This window comes from Myiozetetes cayanensis, unplaced genomic scaffold, assembly GCF_022539395.1.
Source record: "Myiozetetes cayanensis isolate MyiCay16 unplaced genomic scaffold, myiCay2020 scf1, whole genome shotgun sequence".
NCBI lineage: Eukaryota > Metazoa > Chordata > Aves > Passeriformes > Tyrannidae > Myiozetetes > Myiozetetes cayanensis.
The window spans coordinates 88,814,470-88,836,125 of record NW_026086604.1 but is presented as its reverse complement, the minus strand read 5'-3'; the positions used below and the strand labels follow the sequence as shown (position 1 = coordinate 88,836,125).

General features: G+C 40.0%; 2 protein-coding genes across 4 annotated transcripts in view; one reads left to right on the top strand and one right to left on the bottom strand.

Annotated features, from left to right (window-relative positions):
* The window catches only part of JARID2 (jumonji and AT-rich interaction domain containing 2), a 215,211-nt gene extending 203,315 nt beyond the window's left edge, over positions 1–11,896 (top strand). For both annotated transcript variants that reach the window (XM_050307645.1, XM_050307717.1), the window contains exons 15-18: positions 5,147–5,277; positions 7,322–7,505; positions 9,075–9,182; positions 9,961–11,896. In XM_050307645.1, the coding sequence (XP_050163602.1) occupies positions 5,147–5,277; positions 7,322–7,505; positions 9,075–9,182; positions 9,961–10,137 (600 nt within the window). In that variant the 3' untranslated portion in view covers positions 10,138–11,896. The remainder of the gene's footprint in view (positions 1–5,146; positions 5,278–7,321; positions 7,506–9,074; positions 9,183–9,960) is intronic.
* Positions 11,897–12,588: 692 nt separating this feature from the next.
* DTNBP1 (dystrobrevin binding protein 1) overlaps positions 12,589–21,656 on the bottom strand; it is a 71,188-nt gene continuing 62,120 nt past the window's right edge. For both annotated transcript variants that reach the window (XM_050313851.1, XM_050313762.1), the window contains exons 8-10: positions 18,727–18,882; positions 16,703–16,846; positions 12,589–13,491 (exon numbers count right to left, since the gene is read on the bottom strand). In XM_050313851.1, coding sequence (XP_050169808.1) covers positions 13,244–13,491; positions 16,703–16,846; positions 18,727–18,882 — 548 coding nt within the window. In that variant the 3' untranslated portion in view covers positions 12,589–13,243. The remainder of the gene's footprint in view (positions 13,492–16,702; positions 16,847–18,726; positions 18,883–21,656) is intronic.

Here is a 21,656-nt window from a genome sequence, read left to right as displayed (position 1 = left end):
GCTAAGCCATTAGTAAATGATCATTTACAGCTGCAGACCAAGTGGTTACTAAGTAATTAAAAGTAATATGTCCACAGTTAGGTTTGGTTCTTTAGGGTTAATGGAATTCTTCCAGCCTGGTTATACTAATTGTATATTAACTTAGTTTGAAATAAAAGGTTATTTTATTACATATTTATTTTGGGGGAAGGTGGGAATTGTATATATATATATATATAAAGTAAGGCATAAGAATCCTGAGCTAACCTTTTCTGTCTGAACACACACAATTATATTAACTCCATATGCTGTATTTATTGCTCTATTGAACACTTGTTTGATATTGTGGAAATGCTACTCCTGTAAGAGACAGAAATCACTATGCAGCAATTAAAAAGCTCTTGGTGCCTCAAATTTTGAAGAACAGTTTCTTTTGAATAATTTTTAAGAGCTTTGCACTGGGTATATGCAAGCTGACTGAAAATCCAGCTGATTCCAGTCTATGATAACCTACCTTGGAAATTGAAGTCACAGCTCTCACAAACTTCACAAGAATCACAGCTAACATGTTTATATCAAAATAACTCTAGAAACACCTAGTGCATTTTTCTTTTCCTTCTCTTCATCTCCCCACCCCCCTTCTCCTTCTCTCCTCAAACTGTCTTATGTTCTTAACTCCCTTAAATTTTGGAAATTTCTCTATAGTTCCTTCACTTTGACAAGGCACTTTGCCATCTTCAAAGGCTGGCCGGGATTGTGCTTTTCAGAGGTGGTGAGATGTTCTGTGTGACGAGCAAGATTCCCCTTTTGGACTGTTAACTGAACTCTCTGATAAACAACTGTACCTTCCCACTTGTCTGTTCTCCACAGCAATACTGACAGTTTTTAGCCCTTTGATACATTAACTTTGTTTTCATTCTGTGATACTGTGACCTGATTTTTTTATAGTGGCTCTCTTTATATTACTAAATGATGTTGTTTCATTTCTGTATTGAATGACTGCTCAATCTCCTTTAATACACAGAAAAATGAAATTCTGCATCTGAAATTGCATTGATTTCAGTTTACAAGGAGTTAGTGATAATGGTTGGAATAAAAGAATTTGTATTAAGCCTGTGTAAAGGGACAGTCAGGTTTCACCTAGTCCACACATGGAATCAGATTGGGGGCTTCTAAAAAACACCCTAAGAGCTCTTGAAATTTTAAACTAAGGATGAGAAGAAAGTTTAGAGTTGTGGTGGAAGAACGTGTGGTTGGAGTGGCAAAGGGTTAACTCCATATCCTCCAATAAGGCATTGGGCAAAGTCAGTAAAACTCATTTAGGAAATAGAAATTTAGGATTACTGAAGATTGGATGAAATGAATGCACTCTGGGCTAGAGGTTTGGAAATGAGAAGAAATGTCTGGTTTTAAAGGAGGGCCTTTGGTGGTATAGGGCCTACCAGAAATTTGGTGGAAAGAGACTCAGCTGGTACTGTAATACAAGAGGAAGAAGTACATAGGAAAGATGGAGTTAGTCTTCTGGTTGGAGCAGCATTGCTGCACACAGAAGAGAGCTTACAGTCCAATAAGCCAGGTTTAACTCTATCACCAGTGACAGAATCCCTGTGTGCTGATCTTCTTGTCCTAAATAGGAAAAGCATGGTATCACCACTGTATTCCTGACTGTCTAGCAAAGATGCTGGCGGGGACTGTACATGTATTTCCCTCCACCCGTTTTTAATTTGGGTGAGGAATGTGCCTTAAACACAATTACCACTCTTTGGTTCCTGTCACAGAGCTGTCCTACCCTGAGCACAGTGGGTTGCTTTCAGATGAAACCAAAGGGGAGGAGGCCCTCCAGAAGTGCACCTGATGTCCCCACTAGCGAAGAGCTGCACTGTGATGGAGAGCAGAGATCAAGAACCTTGGAACACAGTAAAATGCAAAATATCCACTACTGTGGTGTTTCATTTCAAAAGGTGGCTGTGCATAAAACCAGGGAAGCTTTTAAAATTCAGAATGCAGAAAGAAGGGTTAAGTGTTTGCATGCAACATAGAAATTGCTTAAAGATGTTGTGTTAGAGGCTCACAACACATGCACATTGCCTAGCAAAAAAAGAGAACAATTTTGGAAGGCAAACCTCTACTAAATGTAGTGTGACTAAAGACCAGAAGAAAGGAGTCTGTTTGAAATGAGACCAAAAGACCCTTTGGTGTCCAGAAGATGAAAATGCAAGTAAAACAACCTCTGTAGCAAGACGTGTAAATACACAAAAATAGAGACCACAAAGAGATTTCAAAGAACAAATTCCTCAAGGCCAAAAGGAAAAAATAAATGTATAAAAGAATGAGAACAGGGCTTTTGCAGCAAGGTCATGGTCTCCAGGCCTTGAAACTTTTGGAAGTATGTATGGACAAGAGTTGCAGTTGACAGAGTCTGTGAACATTTCTGGAAGACTTCTGGCAGGGTTCCTCAGAAAAGGCTTTTAATGAATTTAATCTGCCATGGACTGGGAGGTGAACTTCACACACCAAACAAATAACCGATTTAAAGAGAAGCAGAGGATGGGAGCAAATGGTCAGTTTTTGTCATGGAGGGGAGGAGGTCTCTTTCTGCATTCCTCAGGAATTTGTGCTAAGACCAATACAGTTTAATGTATCCATAAATAACCTAGAAAGGGAAGTGAATAGCAAAACTAATCCTTTACACTGAGGATATTAATGGTGACAACAGCAACAATTAAACTTATGAGGTATTACAGAAATATTTCATGATACTGAGTGATCCAAGTGAGAAAATGGTAGATGATATTCAGTGTTGATAAATGCTAAATTTAAACTTAAATAAATGATCATAATTTGACAGGCACAGCAATAGGTTCTGATGAGCTCTTGCTACTGAGAAAAGAGTTCTTTGGATTCCTATGGCATTGTCAGCCAAGTGCTTTGGAGAGGCTTAAAAAAATATATTGAATGTTAAGAATTACAATAGATGCCATATAGACAGAATACACAATAGATAGCAAAGCAGAAACACCACTGTGTGGCACTATGTAGAGTCCTGGTGGCTTGTGCAGTTCTGAGTCCCTCATTGCAAAAGGATTGTAGAGGAACTAAAAAAGGCACAGCAGAGATGGATGGTTAAAAAGTTATGAATTAGCCTCTGTATTAAATATAAGAGAACTACTCAGCCTGGAAAATGAATGACCGAGAGATGTACATGATAGTAATTCCAAATCACAAGTGCCAGGGTGATGATAATTATGAATGTTGGCTAACTTCTGTGACTTTGAAAAATGTGTCATTAAAAGAAACAGGCAGCAGTACAAAAGCAGACAGAAGTCTGTTTTAAAATACTTACCTGCGTATTTCAGTACAGTATAGAAGACAAAAATGCACATAGATTTAGAAATTCAGATAAATGCAGAGATCAAGCAAGTTGTGCTAAGCCCAGCACAGACTCAGGATTTCCCTGAGCTGTCACCCAGCAGGAGCAGACCTTGCTTTTTTTCTCCAGCCACTCACTGTGGGCTTTTGTCCTGGCTGTGTGTGTTGCCCATGTGGGCTTTTGGCATGGCTTAGACTGTCTGTTCTTAAGCAGCCTCAGACAATATGAGAAGCAAATCTGACATGGAAAAGCCTTCCCATAACACTCCTAACAGTGCAGCTCTGCCAACCCCACGCAGGGGCTAGCAGAGCAAATAGCTTCTTACCTGTGAACATCTTTTGAACTCTTTACTCAGCAAATTTCATTTTATGTGATAGATATATTAGTTAACACATGCAATTGGTGCATATAATTGGTTCTGATAAAAGAAGTAACCAGAGCATGTAATTAGGGTTACAAAAGAGGGTGAAAAAAATTAAGATTAAAAATTAATCCTTGGATTTGTGTGTGCTGAGTAGATAGTTGGCAGGCTTAAACACCAACCAAAAATGTCTCCTTCACATTACACTCCAGTGTTAGCATCATTTGAATGCTCTGACTCTACATAAACAAAAACATAAACCTCTTCATATACTGCGAAAATGCTGCACTTTTCCCAACTGCATAGTAAATAAGGATTTTGCCTACAAAAGAATTATTGAAAGAGTTTCAGCTACCAAAATCACTCAGTTTGTATTGACCAGAAAGACGTAACTTTAAAAACTTTCACAGAGAGGAACCAACAAAAGTCAGAACTGACCCTCCACCCCTCCTGCCCCGCCCTTTGCCTCTTGTCTCCTTCCCTGGCATCTGCCTGTTTTGGTAGTTGTTCTTTTTTGTGTTTTAAAAGATGCAAAATAACACCAGTCCTGGCCTTCAGGCAGGTCATATGTGTAGATCTTGCGCTATTTGTAGGCTGAGCCATCCAGTATTATTCAGCTTAAGTGATTGCATTGCTCCTCTTGGCCTCCACAGGAAAAATGAATGGTTAGGGAGAGAATTTTGAGGTGTTTGTTGGTTCCTCCACTTCAGTGAACTGCATGTGAGTCTACACCTGGGCATCCTTCTTTCTATTTTTCTCCTTTTCATGACATCTTTACTATTCTTTTCCACTAATGAAGTTTAAATTTCTTCTTTGAAAAAAGGGTACACCTGAAATGTGGTGACACCAGTGTACTTGCATTTCACTTCATTCTCTTTATATATGCAGAATTTGTCTGTCTTTACTCTGCATTAAATTTTACAGTAAAGCATATTAAGAAAAACAGCATACTAATTGATTTCTTAGCATATCACGCTTTTTTTGCTCTCTACTGGTGACTGAAAACAGTGTTAGATGTAACAGGCACTAGGGTGTTCTCTGAGGAAGCAGCTGATTATGACTGGTAGCATGTATTTTGTTTAGGGTTTTGACGTATTTTTTTGTGTGGCACTGGTTCACATAAAGCATGTGCAGAAAATCTTGCAATAGGAAGACCCAACTCAGCAAGGCATTTCCACTGAAAGGACTGATTTCTAACTAGCATTCAGTTCAGTGAGTAGTTAATGCTGGATGTAAGCTGGAACATAAATACTTTAACTGAGACCATGGAGAAATTTTACTTTTGGTTGTTTCAAAAGGCTACTTTTTGCTTTAGTTAATGTCTTTTAAATATTAGTAATATGAATTTATTAATTTTGAATTAAATTCTTGATAAGATTTTACTTTCAGATTTGCTCAGGAACTCATCTGTCAATTTCTTTCATTTCCTGTGCCAGGAAATGAAGAGACGACGTATAGCCAAACCATTTTCAATGGAAAAGTTGCTTTATCAGATTGCAACGGCAGAAGCAAAAAAAGAAAACGGACCGACTCTGAGTACAATATCATCACTTCTTGGAGAGCTCAGGTAACAAATTGGGGGCCTGTTGTACCTATTTGTTTTCATTGACAGACTCCAGAGGTGGATGACGTAAGTAACCCTTTCACACATGTCTTGCCCCTGCTTAACCAAGCAAAAGCCCAACAAACGTATCTGAAGACAGCCACACATGGAAGAAGCAGTTTCCTTGGCTGTAGCTGATGTGAGAGTGCCCGTGGTTAGGATGTCTTACTCTAAAAATTCCCTATTTCGGGCACCATCAAAGAATTAAAGCTACAGTTTTTACATTTGGTTTTTATTTTGCTAATTCTTGGTGCTGAGAGTCAAGATATCCCGATGCATTATGTGAACTACATGGAGCCAAGTGGTTAAACATCTTCCTTGAGTTTTTCAACCTCTTGGCATCAGTAGCCACTGTCAATCCGTGTCTGTAGTGGGTTTTGCACCAGGAACCCTTGTCTTCAGCATTAAGATTGTTATATTACAGTTGTAAAAGGTACTTTGTATACAGAAAGTTGTCTTGATTTAAAAGTGAATAAGTGAGCAGGCTGTGCATGCATGCTAATGCATCTTGCATTAGAACTTGAATGTTTTAAATAAAAAATTCACACTCCTTTTTCTCTCCAGTGTTAAGGAAACATGTTTAGGGTTTCTCTTAAGATAGGTGAGAAAAGAAAATATAATGTTGCCTGGCTTCCTGTGTAATGATCTTCTCTTTTGTTCCCTACCATGTAGTTGCTACCTATCTTTCAAGTTTGTGACAACTGATACTCGAGATGTCAAGAAAGTTTTGATGAATGGAGTCTACAAACTGTATTTAACTAAATAGCATGTTCATTTGGAAAATTTCCAGTGACATATTGAAGGGGAAAACAGCACATGTGTTGTTTTAGTGTTCAGAAAGAAATGCAAAGAGGTGTGCTGACTGCTTTACCTTCAGCTGGAGGGAATAATCATGCTCAAGTGCCTTTTTTTTTCCCTTGAAGAGAAAAAGTCTGCAAGTGCAAAAGGCGAAACAGAAATTGCTTGCTCCTAGACCATCACATCGACCTCTATCAGAGTGGTTCTCAAACTTGTTCTAATGGATAGGTTGGAATTCACTGGAGGATATCAGTCCTTCCTGTGGCTCCTTATATGAAACAAAATCCCAAACAAAATCTGTAAAAAAACCAACCCCATACTAAGTGGAACACTGTACCATATTTTTTTCCTTTGCTTTGTTTTGCTTGTTTGTTATGTGTCTTTTGCTGCCTCCTCTCCTGATCTGCGTTGGTTGCTCAGTTTGCCCATGCCATTTGCTTAGCTTGGCTCTCCACCCATCTTCAGCTGTGTCTGGTGGTGCGCTTTTTTATTCTCCCCTTCCATCTGCTCAGATCACTCCACACTTGCTGTCTTCCAGTCAGCTCCAACCCAACCTGCTCTCCTACTGCTTTAGAGTTCAGCATAGGAGATATTGTCCGCCTTGCAGACGCTGCGGGTGAAGGGCGGCTGGAGGGCTCGGTTGTTATTCTTGATTGACATCTCCTTCTTTTTCCCCTGGGTGTACAGCAAGATCTTCGTCTTTTGGCACAATCACTTGCCCTGCTCCCCCTTTCCTGCCTGAAGCACCTCATGGCAGCAGGTCCTTGGTTCATCTCTGCCTCCTGATGAACGTGGCTGTTACTCCTGACAGCAACGGCTCCTCTTCCTTCAAGGTGGCTTATGGCAACTTCAGGAATGACAGTCATGTTAGCCACAGCTCCCGACTCTCCACATGGCCCTGAGCAACCATCAACCTCCGGGAAGTACTCGGCAGTCCCCAGTTCTCTGTGGAGCAGTTTGAGAACCATTGGCTTGATACGGTGGTCACTGTTAAAATCCGGAGATGATAGCTTTTGCAGTCAGGCAGCGCTTCTGCGGTGCTGGCTGTCTCTCGCCTTGCTTAGGGAATGGCACCAGCCTCCGACAACACTCAGGGCTTTGCTGTGCGGAGCTAAGGTTTCAGTGATGATGGTGGTAAAAGGGTGATCGTATGTGGCTTTGCTGGTGGCGTGAGGTGATGCCAGTGTCTAATTGCACACCCCGTTCACAGGGACACGGAGCTGAGGCAGCGGCGGCAGCTGTACGAGGCGGGTCTCCACTCTTCAGCGCGCTACGGCAGCCACGACAGCAGCAGCACGGGGATGGATGGAAAGAAAAAGCCTCGAAAGTGGTTGCAGTTAGAAACGTCAGAGAGGAGATGCCAGATTTGTCAGCACCTGTGCTATCTTTCCATGGTGGGTAAAATCCTCTGCTGACGCTGGGGTCCTGTCCCCCTGTTCTAAAATTCTGTTGAACTATAAGCATTTGAGAGGTAGCACATGACCACAGAGTCATCTCATGCACTCCGTGCAAGACACAGAGATGTTGATTTAGTTGTGCCAGAACATTTATCACCTTGGCCAATGGTGACAGAAGACAACAGTTAGTGTCAGCTAACTTCCCTCCCTTGTCAGGAAGGGATAAACCAGTCACTCAGCCGCTCTTGGACACATGTGAGCATGTTTGCATTGTACTAGGAGGGGGTAACAGAGATACCTGCAGGTTGCCAGTAGTATTAAGTCATGGCAGAACAGATCTCAGGATGAGCTGGCAGCTCAAATACATGCCCCGAGTCTCAGGCATGCAGCTACAGCCCGTGCTGCAACGATTTCCCTGCAAGCCAAATTGCAGGGTAGATGTATCCCATCTGTCAAGTTGTTTGCCAAACTGTCTGTTCAAAACCAGCAGTCACGCCCATAAACTTTCTCTGTTTTTAGAAGTAATTGCCTACTGGCATTTGAAGGTGTGCTAACCACTATGGTGACATTTGGATGCTTTTAGCTGTATGCAGAACACCTACAAATACAGCTATTTCATTAAAAACACCAAAAGCGCCTCCCACAACCTTATGTACCATTTAATTCCAAGAACAAATATTTAAATAAACATAATACAGTGCATTTGAGTCCATATTATATTTAGGCCCTTCCCCTCCCCCATCTTTTGGCAGTGTTTTTGGTTATAGATGTTAGGCTTTCAGTGGAAATGAAATGTAACTATAAATGATCAGATGTAGCCATTTCCCTCCCTAGGATAGAATATGCTGTCTTTATACATGTCTTTAGACCACTGTTTAAGCAGCGCTTAAGTAAGTTTAAAGCGCTTTAAAGAAGTAACTTTAAAATGAGTTTATTAAAAAAAACCAAACAACAAAAAACAAAGCACCAATCAGAACCTCTTAATTCTGGTCCATTTGCTCTGGAATAAGTGTAATCATGGGAGGGATTTTTCCTTGTCACTCTTTAACAGTAATTGGAGACAAAAAAATCAAGTTGGTTGTTGAATTCCAAGCTGAGTGTGCAGGCTTGGCAGGCAGCCAGCCAGCCAACCAAGCAAATATGACCTCTGCTGAACAAGACAGTAGCTGAGGAATCCTGTGGTTAAGCTGATTTTATCCTCATTCAAGACAGCATTTTAAGTAATGGGAAACTGCTCCTTTCAGGAGATCTTCAGACTACATCGAAGATGCCAATAAATGCATATACCATTTGGATTTAGCCTTCATTACTACTGGTGTTTTGTTTTGGTTTTTTTTCAAAATTATATGTATTTGCCAACATAAGCACTTAAAAAGGGATATGTTCTTTCTTCTTACTACACATTCTGAATCATTTCACAATGTGTGATGTTTATGCCTCCTTCCACTAACTTGCAGTAAAATCCAGCTTTAGTGATTCAGACAATAGCTCAATATTGTGTGCGTAACACGACTACAATTTGGAGCTTACTGCACTTCTTACCCCCACCTCTGCTCTTTTACACAGGTTGTACAGGAGAATGAAAATGTTGTCTTCTGCTTGGAGTGTGCCCTGCGGCACGTGGAGAAACAGAAGTCTTGTCGGGGGCTGAAAATGATGTACCGTTACGATGAGGTCTGTACTGGCACAGCTGAGTGATGCTGGGGGGCTTTGATACCCAAAACTTAACTCTGCCTTTGTCCTACTGAGACCTCAGGAAACTGGTCTTGGGTTTGTTGTTATTTTGGGGTTTTTTTTCGGTGTGCAAAGAAGCACTTTATTATGATTTAAGTAAAACAAATAGAGGGAAAGACGGTGACCAAGATGAAACCTGAAGCATAAACTGCATGAATATGTGTTACAGAAGAGAGAAGCCATTTAATGCTTTGGTATGCTGTCAGACCTGAGGCTTTGCTTTCACTGGTAACTTCTGTACTTTAGGGATACCTTCTCTCTGTTGGTAACTGAGAGTTCAGCTGTCTTATTCCAGTCCAGCCTGAACATTCTTTAAGGCAGAGTTGCAGAGCACGTGTAGATGAGAGGTCTGGTAACAGCTCCAAGCGCATGTGACGATGGATAATCCCAGAACTCAAGTTGGTGATTTAGGGCTGTACCTGGGTTCTGGGCTAATGCTACATGTCTCCACCTGTCCAACTGGCCCCATTTCTCCCTTGGGTGTGACGGGACAGGGGCAGAATAGAGACTGGGGTAGCAATTTACCATTAGCCTGAAAGGTAAATAGCAAAGCAGTGGGAGAAATTACAAAATCAGCTTTTGGGGAGCAGCACTTGGTACAAGCAGCCTTTTGAGATGGGCTTCTCAGCAGATTTTGAGCACTCTGTATCTCTGTTCTTTTTAAGTGACTGAAGAGCAGTTGCTAATTTGTGTTTTGTTTTTCCTACTTCCTGAACAGGAACAAATAATCAGTCTTGTCAATCAAATCTGTGGAAAAGTATCTGGTAAAAACGGCAGCATTGAGAACTGTATCAGCAAGCCTACACCAAAAAGAGGACCTCGTAAGAGAGCGACAGTTGACGTGCCATCATCTAGGCTTTCATCCTCCAGTTCATCCAAAAGTGCTTCAAGTTAATCCTGAAGATGCCAACACTCTCATTTTGTCAATTTATATATATTTTTTGTAATTATTATACCATAGTTTGGAGTACTTGCTGTAGAATACAAGCTGTCTTTGCACTAGCTCTAAAGAAGATTTTCTTCTGGTTTTAGAGAACTAATTTTGTTTTAGCATTAAACTGTTGAAAAAAAAATTTTTTTTTGTACTTAGAATAGATAGATACAGCAGTCTGATTTTTTTAAACTGCCGTATGTTCACTGTTTTGAAACCGGCAAGGGGCTGATAAAATATTAATTTGTATTGTCCCTATGGCTGAAAAAAATAAAAAGCCTTTTGGTAACTGTGAAAAAAGGCTTTTAACCCATTTTTGGATAGGTTAAAGTTTGATGTGTTTTATAATTTGTTCTCCAGTCATGTGAGCAGATTTTTCTAGAGAGAAAAGGGATAGGAGACAAAAACTTGAAAGAAATTGCTTTACTTTGGCTGTCTTTTATTCTGTCACAGCAAGATGAGTTTTGTAATTTTTTAAATTGGTGAATACACACTTTCTTTGGGAGGTTATGGCAGCTGAAGATGGACTTTGTTTCCTAACTGTAGGCAAAAGGAGGAGATTTGGAGTATGTTCTCTTTTACCAGCACATCACTATGCATCTGTTTTGAGGGGGAAAAATAAAAAATTTAAAAAAAGAAAAAAAAAAAAGAGGAAAAAAGACTGCCTGCCTTGAGGAGTCATGTGAGGGAAAACTGTGCCTGATTTCATTAGGAAATCCATTCTGTTATTTTTTGGTGCTGTTGGCTACTTTATCAAAAACCCTTCAATAGCATCCTTTAAAAATAAAAAAAAAAAAAAGGAAAAAAAAAGAAAAAAAAAAGTGATTGAAGCCATAAGTGCTTCTTTTGTCATAGACGTGCAATCTTTCTAACATTCCATTTCCATTCCACTGCTGTTTTTCACACCTTTACACAGTCAAGCATTAATTTTTGTTTTGAATTTGTTTCATTGTATGATCACATTTAGAGCCACTAGCAGGTCTGCATATTTCTTTTGAATGTGAAAATGCATTTGCTTTCATCTTGTCTATTTTTTCTCTTCATGTTGTAACAAAAAAAAAAAAAATCACACCTTTTGTACATATGCCTGTAAATTTTTTTAAATACTTGAGCCTTTTCTTGGGGTGGGGGGAGGGATGGCAAAGAGACAAGATGAAGAAAAGCCTTACGTTTCACTTTCTTCATCGGTTGGATTGGATGCTTACAGGGTTTTTCTTGTAACATTTATAAGTGCTGCTTACATCACTGAACAACAACAAAAAATAATAATGGAGTAGCTGTTGCCCTTTTCTGGTTGTGTGTACAGTATGTGTGGAATAAAAAAGGGAAAATGTTTTCACAAACTGTTTTGTTTCGTAATTGAATTCAACAATACCGTAGCTACCCATATTGCACTGAGCTTGCCAGTGGTGACTGTCAGGAAAGTCCTATAATACAATTTGTTGGTTGTTGTTGCAGAAGACTGAACTGTTTTGGAATATTTAACAATAACATAAACAGAGTCAAGTGTTTTCAAATGTGGTTGTCTGGTTTTTATGGCCTTGCTGTGTACTTTTCCCTCTTGACAGTAAACTTCTGACTATGGCTTACAGTTTGACATTTAATTTATTAGCGCTGCTCTGCTCTCTTTCCTTGTAAGGAAAGACTTCATGTTGTTTATTGCCAGTTTTTTGTTTACTTTCCAGGTTTGTACTACAAGGTTTAATAAAAAAAACAAAACTTTTTTGGACATTTTGTCTGTCTTCTGGAAAGCAAGAGAGTAAAGGAGGCTCCTTCAAGAAAAGTTTCTTTCAACAGATGCTTTGTTGAATAGTAAATCTCTTACTGTGGGTAGTGAGCTTCTGGCCTTCCTTTTCACAGACAGGGGTTAGGAAACACTTTGTCAGCTAACAGTGAATCCTTAAGGAAGCTGGCCACTTCCCAGCTGGCGAGCAGCAGGACATGCCTCGTTCCCTCGGTTTTGTCAGGGCAGGTCTTTGGAAGGGATCTACATCACAGCTCATCCTTTTACTTACGCTGTTTCTGATTACATTCCTTCCCTCCGTGCATGAAGAGCAGGAGCCAGGAGCCTTCTCAAAGGAGAGCAGATCCCTGCAAATAGAGCATGAGACTTGACAAGCAACAGGTGTTAGACAAGTTCAGACCTCAAGCTTAGAGAGAAAAATGACTACAGAAAAAACAGCAGTAAGATGATACGTATAGGTCCTAAAGTTTATAAAATATATGCACTTAATTTATAATTAATTCAAGTTTATTTCCCTTGCACTGCTGGTCTGCATCAGTGTAGTCAAACAGATGTTACCATGGAAAAGCACATTACACTTGTGCTTCTAATAACCATTTTTTTTTTCTGAATTAGGCTCCTCTGTATACTGTCATGGATAAAATACTTGGGTAGTCAAGTAAAAGACATGGTTGGGATAGAAATACTTTATTTTATCTCGAAAGAGGAGTTTACACAATGCTAAGGTACCTGCTCCACAAGGAGTGTAACATTTCAATATGCATCTCTCCTCCTTTTCAGGTTCTTATTTTTTCCTTAACACCTACAATAACTAAGTTGGTCCTGAATAAGAAGTGTGAGAACAGTAAACACTGCTGCATTCGTAGACAAAGGCAGGAGGCAGACAGTAGGTAGTAAAGAGTAGAAAATAACTTTTCATTTTGGTTTGGATCCTAAATCTTCAGTTGCAGCAGCTGAAAACATGCAAGGAACAATTTGGGTTCAGTATTACACATCAACTCTTTAAGTATTTCCAATCAGCCATCTAAAGGTTAGTGGTCAAAGTAACTTCTATCTTTCCCCTTTAATTCTCTTATACATAGTATATACAACAGTTTTACTGCTCCCCTGAGCCCCAAGACTACTGTTAAAGTGTGTGTGCTTTAGGCGTATTTTTTTTCTTTAAAAACCAACCTCCGTATGACTGGCAATTTTGTAAAAAGGCAGTTTTTACTAAGTAAAAAGATCTGGCTGTTATGCTTGGTTAGCAAATTGTTACACAGGCAAGCTCTTCATTCACTTGTTCATTCATTCAGAAGTCATTCTTAAAGGATATGGTTTTAAGATTCAAATAGTTTGAGAGTCACTTTCATCACTAGCATCTGAAGCACACTTTCTTTCAGTTACAGCAGCAAGGGCAGTGTCCACTTGAACTTCCTCTTCGTCAGACTGAACAACTGGAGACTCTCCTTCACTTGCATCTTGGCTGGCAGAATCAGTGCAGGTTGAGGACAGCGAAGACAGTTTTTGTCGTAACTCAGACTGGCTCGGGACCTGAAGACTTATCTCACTCACGTAGGTGTTGGTGTCAGGCCCTTACAGTTGGAAAAAGAACAACAACAAAAATCAAGCTTTGGCTTGGCAGGGGAATCGGTAAGTCAGTACATTAACATTAGCTCAGCACTGGTTAGTGAGTCACATTCAGGCTGTTTTCCTCTGTTTGCAAAACACCATTAAAAATCCCTCCCAAAACACAAAGCTGCTTTTGGCTTTTCTGAAGTTGATCTCTCATAACAAGCCACAGGCTGGTTTTAATCTGTTTCTGATGGTGCGTGTGTCTCTCGCTTATTCTAGAATCGCTAATGCTTGAGATAAATAAGGTAAGATGGCAGCAGCATTAAGTCCTGACTGTTAAAAAGTCATAGCTGATGCCCTGTTTGCCTGTTAGCAAAGACCACTTAATCCTCCTAACTGACTTTAATAACGTCCACTCAGACGTCAGCATGTGCTGAGAATCGTCACCAAGAGAAAAATCCTCCCTACAAACTGTCCAACCGAACGACACAAACCCTGGGGAAATAAAAAAAACCCAAAAAACCAAGAAGACAGGCAGTAATAGCCATCTCTAGTTTTGACTAAAAATGAAGATGCAAAAGCAAAACAAATTCTTGCCCTCGTCATGAAAGCATTCCTCTGGTACAGCTGTACCATAGCTCAAGTCCACAGGAATGGGATTCTAAGACTATGCTTCCTCGATATCCTGTGCAAAAAAGACTTCTAAGCAAGTTCAGTTTAACAGTGTTTGCTTGCAGTTTGAGAGTTCAGGTTTCAAAATTAGATCCTCTTCCCTGGACAGTTCCTGGCAGTCAGAAGTTAAAATGAGGCAACATGTAAACACTGTCTATGTGCTCTGCCAAATAAAGCCTTTTTTTCCTTCTCTATTATACAAGTGTTTCTCCACAGTCAGCGCACCCACCTTCAGGACTAAGTGACTTCAATAAGAAAACACTCTTAAAAATCTGTGAGATTTTGTTCTAAAAATGTTTCAGAAGGGTCAGATGGATGGATGAGCTGATCGCTACACCTTAGCTCTGCTCAGGCTGTTGGCAGAGCAGAGTAGTTCAAACTACACTGCCCTATGACTGCTCCCCATAGTCTTACCAAGTACCTGAGTTAAATTTTAACATGGAAAATGTCACAACAGCATCTGGAGGTAAGAAAAGGTTCCTGTACTAAATACTATTGCTCTGGCACATTTCTTTCCCTAACTAGTTGCAATCTTAAATTCTGGCCCTAAACTTGGACAGCATCTTTATGTGACATTGTAGTAGCTTCTCTGGGACCCAGGAACTCTGTGGGGAAACGTGCCCTGGGCAGGACTCCAGTTCCAACACAAGTTGATAAACAACTGGTACATTCACAATTTTGACAGCTGACCAATTGGCCTGGGCAGAGAACATCCTGGCTGTGTCACTCCAGGATATCTGGCAGGTCTCCACTGAGTTGCTTCGTGAGGTAGTGCATGAATTTATATTGACTGCAAGTGATATTAGGAATCATGATGCATCCCTAGAAATTTTAGAGACACCTGCCTTTATGTTGTGTACACCTGCATACGTTAGATTAATTTACACAACACACAGAGGAGGAGTTTTCAGAAGGGACAGAGCTAAGTAAATTTTTCAGTTCAATTGCTTGTCCTGACCACCCATTATCTCCACTGACAGCAAAATGAAGTGTTACCTTTAAGTCATCTCATTTTTCTGAGAATTAAGACTATTGCATATTTAGTTTGATACTAGGGGACCAGGTTCCAAGCACAAAAAGCCCTTATTCAGAGGGAAATGAATCATCTGGAATCACAACAGCAAGGTTCACAAGACTGTTACACTGCAGTAGGAATAGCTGTCAAGGAGTAAGTCTTGCTGTAAGTCCAGCCAACCTCTGCAGTAAGGCTGCAGTGCTGGAACATCACACCATGGGTACATTATATTAGTGTATGTGCATATATATATATACATATATATATATATATATACTATCTGTACATACACACTTTAACACATTACAGCACAAAATAAATCACAGGTTTTTTCAAAGGCTAATAATTTTTACATCTATTTGTGAGAAAAAAGAACCAAACCCAACCCCACCTAGTAGTTTCTGCACTTCCTTAGATCATCCAGTTAGACTGTTTGCTGTTAAGACACGAAGCCTCTTCGTCGAACATCTGCCAGACCCAGCAAGAGGAAAACAGTCCTAGATTCTGTAATTACTGGCATGCTCAAATGATGATCAACTTTAATAATGCATGAATTGGATGCCTATCCAAAACCAGCCATCTGAATTCAGTTTTTGCAATGAAACACAAAAACCTTTAGTAGTCAAGTGTGCCTTGACTACTTATTCTAAGCTTTTCACATTCACAGCAGGTGTTAATCACCTGTACATAGGGAGTACTATAAGTACTTAACTAAAAATATTTCAATCTGCATTTTCAGAAGTAATCAAAAGTACATTTAAAGGAACTTCATCATCTCCCCCAACAAAAATCGTTTTGGCTCTTCTGAGAAAAGGCATTTTAGTACAGAACTTTTTAATTGAGAAAACATACTTCCCTGGTAGTTAAAAGATCCACTACCCAGACACTAATTCCCTACCTTTATGCAGATCCCTCATCACGCTGCAACTCGGCAGAACACAAATACGGTTTTGTTCATCAGAACACATAAACAAAATTTTGGATTACCTTAATCCAATTTAACTAACATTATTAGCAGAAGGAAGGCTACATGAAAGAGTTGCACTATCATACTCACTATTCAGAAGCTTCTAGTACACTGTTATGTTTTATATGTGTGTGTGGGTGTGAACTGCTGGGTTGAGCCATTTCTCTGAGTATCTCTCACTGAAGGTCTTACACTGTACAACTGGTCCAAATTTACCAAGCCACATTCTGGACTTTCTGCTGGTATTTGTTAAAAAGTCCCCTGTTAATCCCATACTGAGAAAAATGCACCTTAAAACAGTGTGTAACGTATCACCCATCCATACTGTGATGAACACAACAGGAAGCTGTAGTAACTAGATGAACAAAGAGACAGTCCAGAAATATCACGTAGTTTTGCGTCAAGTTTCCTTGTACGGGAACTAAAAAATGTTAATGTTTTGAAAAGCACTAATGAAGAATATTCCATCTACATGAAGTGTAATGTTTTATGAGACAACATCATCCATTACAGATGAGAGCAATTCTAGTGATTTATCACTGTGTCTCGAAGCACGCTATCATTACTAATACCATACCCAGCATGGGAGAAAGCATATTGTTGTCTTCGCCTCCTGAGTTTAAGAAGACATCAAGTGCTTCTTGGTCAGACATGTCCATTAGGTCCATCTGTTCCAGCATGTCCACATTCACTTCCATGGAAGACATACTTCCAATCGGTTCTGCAGTAAAAACAGTGCAATGAGCGAACTGACAATCATTATCACATACCAAGGCTTCAATAGCTGCTGTTATTGTGTGCATTAGCAATAATGAAACAAGGAAAGGAAGGAACACACCCAGAGGAGCTGCTCAGCAGCAATTTCAGCCCAAATCCAAGCGCACTCTGTGCAATCTTTGTTGTGAAACTAACATCCATTACTGTTCTTGTAAAACCAAACATTTTTAGAAACAACATTTATAGCAAAAGCATTGTCAGAAGTATGGTAGGATGGGGCTCGGGGGCAAAGACTGAAACTTTCCATTTTGGAACACTCAAATTCTCTCAATTAAAAGTCTTTTTAGAGAAAACCAAACACATTTAAGCACATAATGTCAATATACAAGGGATATGGAAATTCAAAAATAAGGATTAATGTTAACAGAGAGCAGCCATTATTCCTCTCAGCTAATCTAAGAAACGACAGTAGTATGCAAAACCTAGGCTCGTGCCCAATATCTTCTCCCAGCATGGGGACTGCACATTATTAATTACTCAAGCAAATCACTTATTACTGTCAATATAATACTGACAACTTGCAAGGGAATTAAATACTTGGATAAGCATCTTCTTCCTTGAGCAACAAAACATGCAAACACAAAACAACTAAGTTCAGGGGTACCCAGATTTAAGCCCAGTTGCTACATGTGTAACATCAAATATTAAAATGAGTAGTTTATTGGTTTATGTAAATTTTAAATTACACTCTTAAAAGCAATCATAGGTGAACTGAGATGAAATACTTCTATTTGATTGGTTTTTTTCCAAATATACTATAGCTCCGTAGTTTTGCATGTACTGCAAGACCAAATCTTTCATTAAAACAGTTTCTTTGAAACACATGTGTTCCACATTATACTAAAAAGCCATCGTTCCAAATGTCAGGTAGCCTAACACTCAAACCCAGCTGTGTGTCCAGTACTACCCCATGAGAACGTCCACTTTTAGTCTAATGGACTATATATTACAGAAAGCAGGAGACCCAAACTCAGTTCCCCACTGGACCACAGATTTAGACTCACATATCCCACCTCTCCCTAGCTACCCATCTAACAGCATCTTGCAGATGAGTATTTATAGCACCCAAGCGGAGAAATGGAAATCTTGGATTGCATTCCCTGCTCTGACATTACAAATGATAGCAGAACTGGCCTTGGAACAGGGACAGAATCTCTACATTTTTTCCTGCTGCATGAATGCATAATTTCCCACTTGCTTCCTTACTGGTCCAACAAGCCCTGCATTTTGGCCCAACAGATGGAAACCTCCTACATAGAAGTGTCTGCAGTCTGTGGCATTCTTGTGCTTTAACTAGTCCAGATATGCCAGACTTGCGTCATCTCGTAATAAGGAGAGACCTTTATCTGACCTTCCCCGTACGAATCAGACACCCTTACACACACAGTGGAAATAGCTACCACCTGGGAACTGCTTTGCAATGCAATGCTGAGCTTTCCTCTGCACTTCTCAATTTTTTTCTGACGCACCTCCTTGCCAGGTGACAATCCCAGGCTTTGGAACTCCAGTGGACAGAAGCAGCTGCCTCCATCCATATCTTTATAGACACAGATGAACTCTTCAGCTGCAGAGGAAAGTGCTGTTCCAGATGCACTTCAGTGCTCTGCATTTCCTCAGACAAGGAGCAGAGTCTGGCTAATCTTCTAAGGTATCTAGTTCCCCTGGGACACGAAGTTTGTTTGATTGGCTTATCTGAAGTTCCAGTTCCTCTGAGGAAGAATTTGGATGCTGCAGTGTGTTAAAACCGCGGCTGACTCTGACCCCTCAACAACGTTCTCCGAGCTGTGAGTTTGTGCATTACATGGAATGTATTTTAGGACTTGCCTCGCCTCTCTGCTATCTGCAGGTATCCCGTAGAAAGGTATTGCTCCATGTCCTGCTGGAAGGCTTCTTCAAAGAACTTCTGACGTTCCTTTAGCTTCATCTGCTGGGTGTGCTCCATGTCCAAAACCTTCTGTGCATGTTCAGCATCTAGTTCAGCTGAGCACAAAACAAACAAAGAAATAAAATATTGCATGTATAGCCCCCTGACTCTCAGAATTTAAAAGCTACAGAACCAGTTTGATACTGACAGATTGTTACTACAGACTGTTAACACAGGCTGTTATGAAAGAAGGCTTCTGGGCTTTGCAACTACATTTTAGAACAGGATAAGAATGCTATATCAGGCAGCATAACCTTCACATTAAAGTGATGTCATAACTATTTATTATCTTGAGGCAAGATGCAAATATCCTGAGCTGTATAAACAGGAATACCTGAAAGCCCCTGTCCACCAACAACAGGGATTTCAGAATTCTGCTAAAAAAAACCTCAGATAACAATGCTTCTGCATCATGTCTTCCTAATGCACACGGAAGTAATACCTTTAATTTGAACGTTGCAGCACATTTCCACCACAATGCAAGTGGAAAGATACATAAATAGCTATGTGGACATAGACATAAATAAACATACATGTGTGTGTGTGTCTGTGTGTGTTAGTGTGTGTGCATATGTGTCTGAGATTCTGGGTTTGTCAGCCTTCAGACAGAACGGAAAAATCCTGTGAAGGATATCCTGCCTGTAGCACAGCTATGTATCCACAGAAACCGTGAAGGCAGCCTGAGTTGACAGGAGGTAGGTAATCAGTACTGTTTTTAAAGACACCACCACACAGGCATTAATAAATATACAGCAGCAGAGAAGACCATGATGACACCAACATCATGAATGCAAAGCCAATTGCCATGAATTACCAATATGACACCAAACAGTAAGGCCCAGCTCATATAGCCTGTACAGACACACAGTGACAACTGAATCTGCTTAGACGTAGCTATGCTGGGTCTCTGGCAGTTCCTCTTTCCTCCTACAGCAAAGGATGTATTAGGCAGAATATCATTAGAACTCCTTCCCCTGTCTTGTCTACAGGAGTCACTGACTGGCCAGAGGATATACAAAGAAAAGAATCGTGCCGTTTAGTGAAGGATAACATCTTCAAAAATAAAAAGATGTGGCTGCTATTGAAATACCAACTGTAGCCAGACCACTATTAGGCTATGCTTCAGAAAAATTGCTTATTAGGAGGAATTTGTAAACTGGAACTCTTCCTCCCAGAGTTCTCTGCTCACTTTCCTGAACCGGTCTCGTGAGCACTCTGCTTACAATAAAACAAGAATTTGCTGCCGCTGAGCTGCTGATGGAAGGGACGGAGGTGGCGAGAAGAGCTGCTGATCTGTTCTACCCCTTAGAAGAAGCTCCAGCAAATACCACTGGGTGAAAAATGTCCAAGCTTTCACACACTAGACAGACACAGCTAGAATATGGCATCCACACTAGTATAAATGCTGGAAGAGTGCAAGGTTTTCTAGGACAAACATTGTGTCAGTCTTCCAGGAAAAATGTTATGTTAGTAATATTTTACAACACGGACACTCATTAAACACATTTGCCATTATAGAGATTATTACCCAAACGCAGAGCATGTTTTATTAAATCAGGCAAAAGCATCAGAGAGCAGTAATTCACTCTGTTGCCTGCATCAAGGTCATACAGATCATACACAGAAGCAACTGCGCTGTGAGAGATGCCAAAAGAAGCCAGAAAACCAGACTGTCTGACATACTAAATATTCATTAAAACATCAGTAAATAAGCTGAAATCTTTTTCTTAAAGCAGATTTCAGAGGTAAAACATCAGTGTATAAAAAGGAAAGCATCTTCCCTGAAGGCAACATGTCTTTATTATCAATTACACTGTGGTGTATGATGACTCTGTGTCCCCTGGAGCAACTCCTTTAATACAGGCCTGAATGATGAGCAATTATTAATAACATTGTCTATGATGCAGAAATGCTATTCAATTGTAATAAGAAAAGCCAGAGGCTCTCACTGACAACAGAAATTTCCTGTCTTTCTCATGATACCTTCTGACAGTTTTGCACTCTATATTGGGAGTTCAGGATATTTTTAACCCTGAAACAGAGATGGCATCCAAGTAAGAGATGAGAGTGATGTAAGCTCTTTCTTAACATTGAGCACTCTGTTTTTAACTTCTGCCTAAAATGGTCTGTTAAATTGAAACTGTCCCCAGCCAAAGCTAAATGGCAACAGCTGCCTGCAGTGCTGATATGTTCCATAGAAACTCTAGATACACATTCTTGAAGAGTTGTCACAGGCTCGTTCTCCAAAGTCTGTTACAGAGTTAACATCAAGAACCTTGCTGCACGATTTCACGCTCTGCCAGGTGTAATAAAAGTTGCTTGCCTAAGCAAAACCCAACTGCTACATTTGCGGTTTCTGTTTGTTGTCAGAAATGCTAAGGATGGCTAGACGAAGCCAACAGTCAAACGTGAAACCATGGAAAACGGGTGCATTGCTTCTTTTATAAAGCTTTTTTTTTTTTTACATTTTCCATAAGCCAAGTGTAGTTTATAAAACACTGGATAGAGACAGCACCAAAGGAGTTCTAAGAAAGACAAGAGTATCACCCATATACCATCAAACACTGCTCACATGAATTCTTCGCAGGATGCAAACTGAGACCTGACACACTTAAAATACTATTGTCTTTTTCCTTTCACCACAAAATTGTACCTTTCAATTACTAACTGCACCTATGTCTCAATCACACTTCTGTGCACTGAAAAAAAAAAAAAAAGACAAACAACACCGAAAATGCTAATGCACAGTTAGATGCAGACATGCAGGAACTGTCACGATAACCCAAATAAAAGGTGACTTTAATTCTCCACGAGATAACCTTTAACAGAA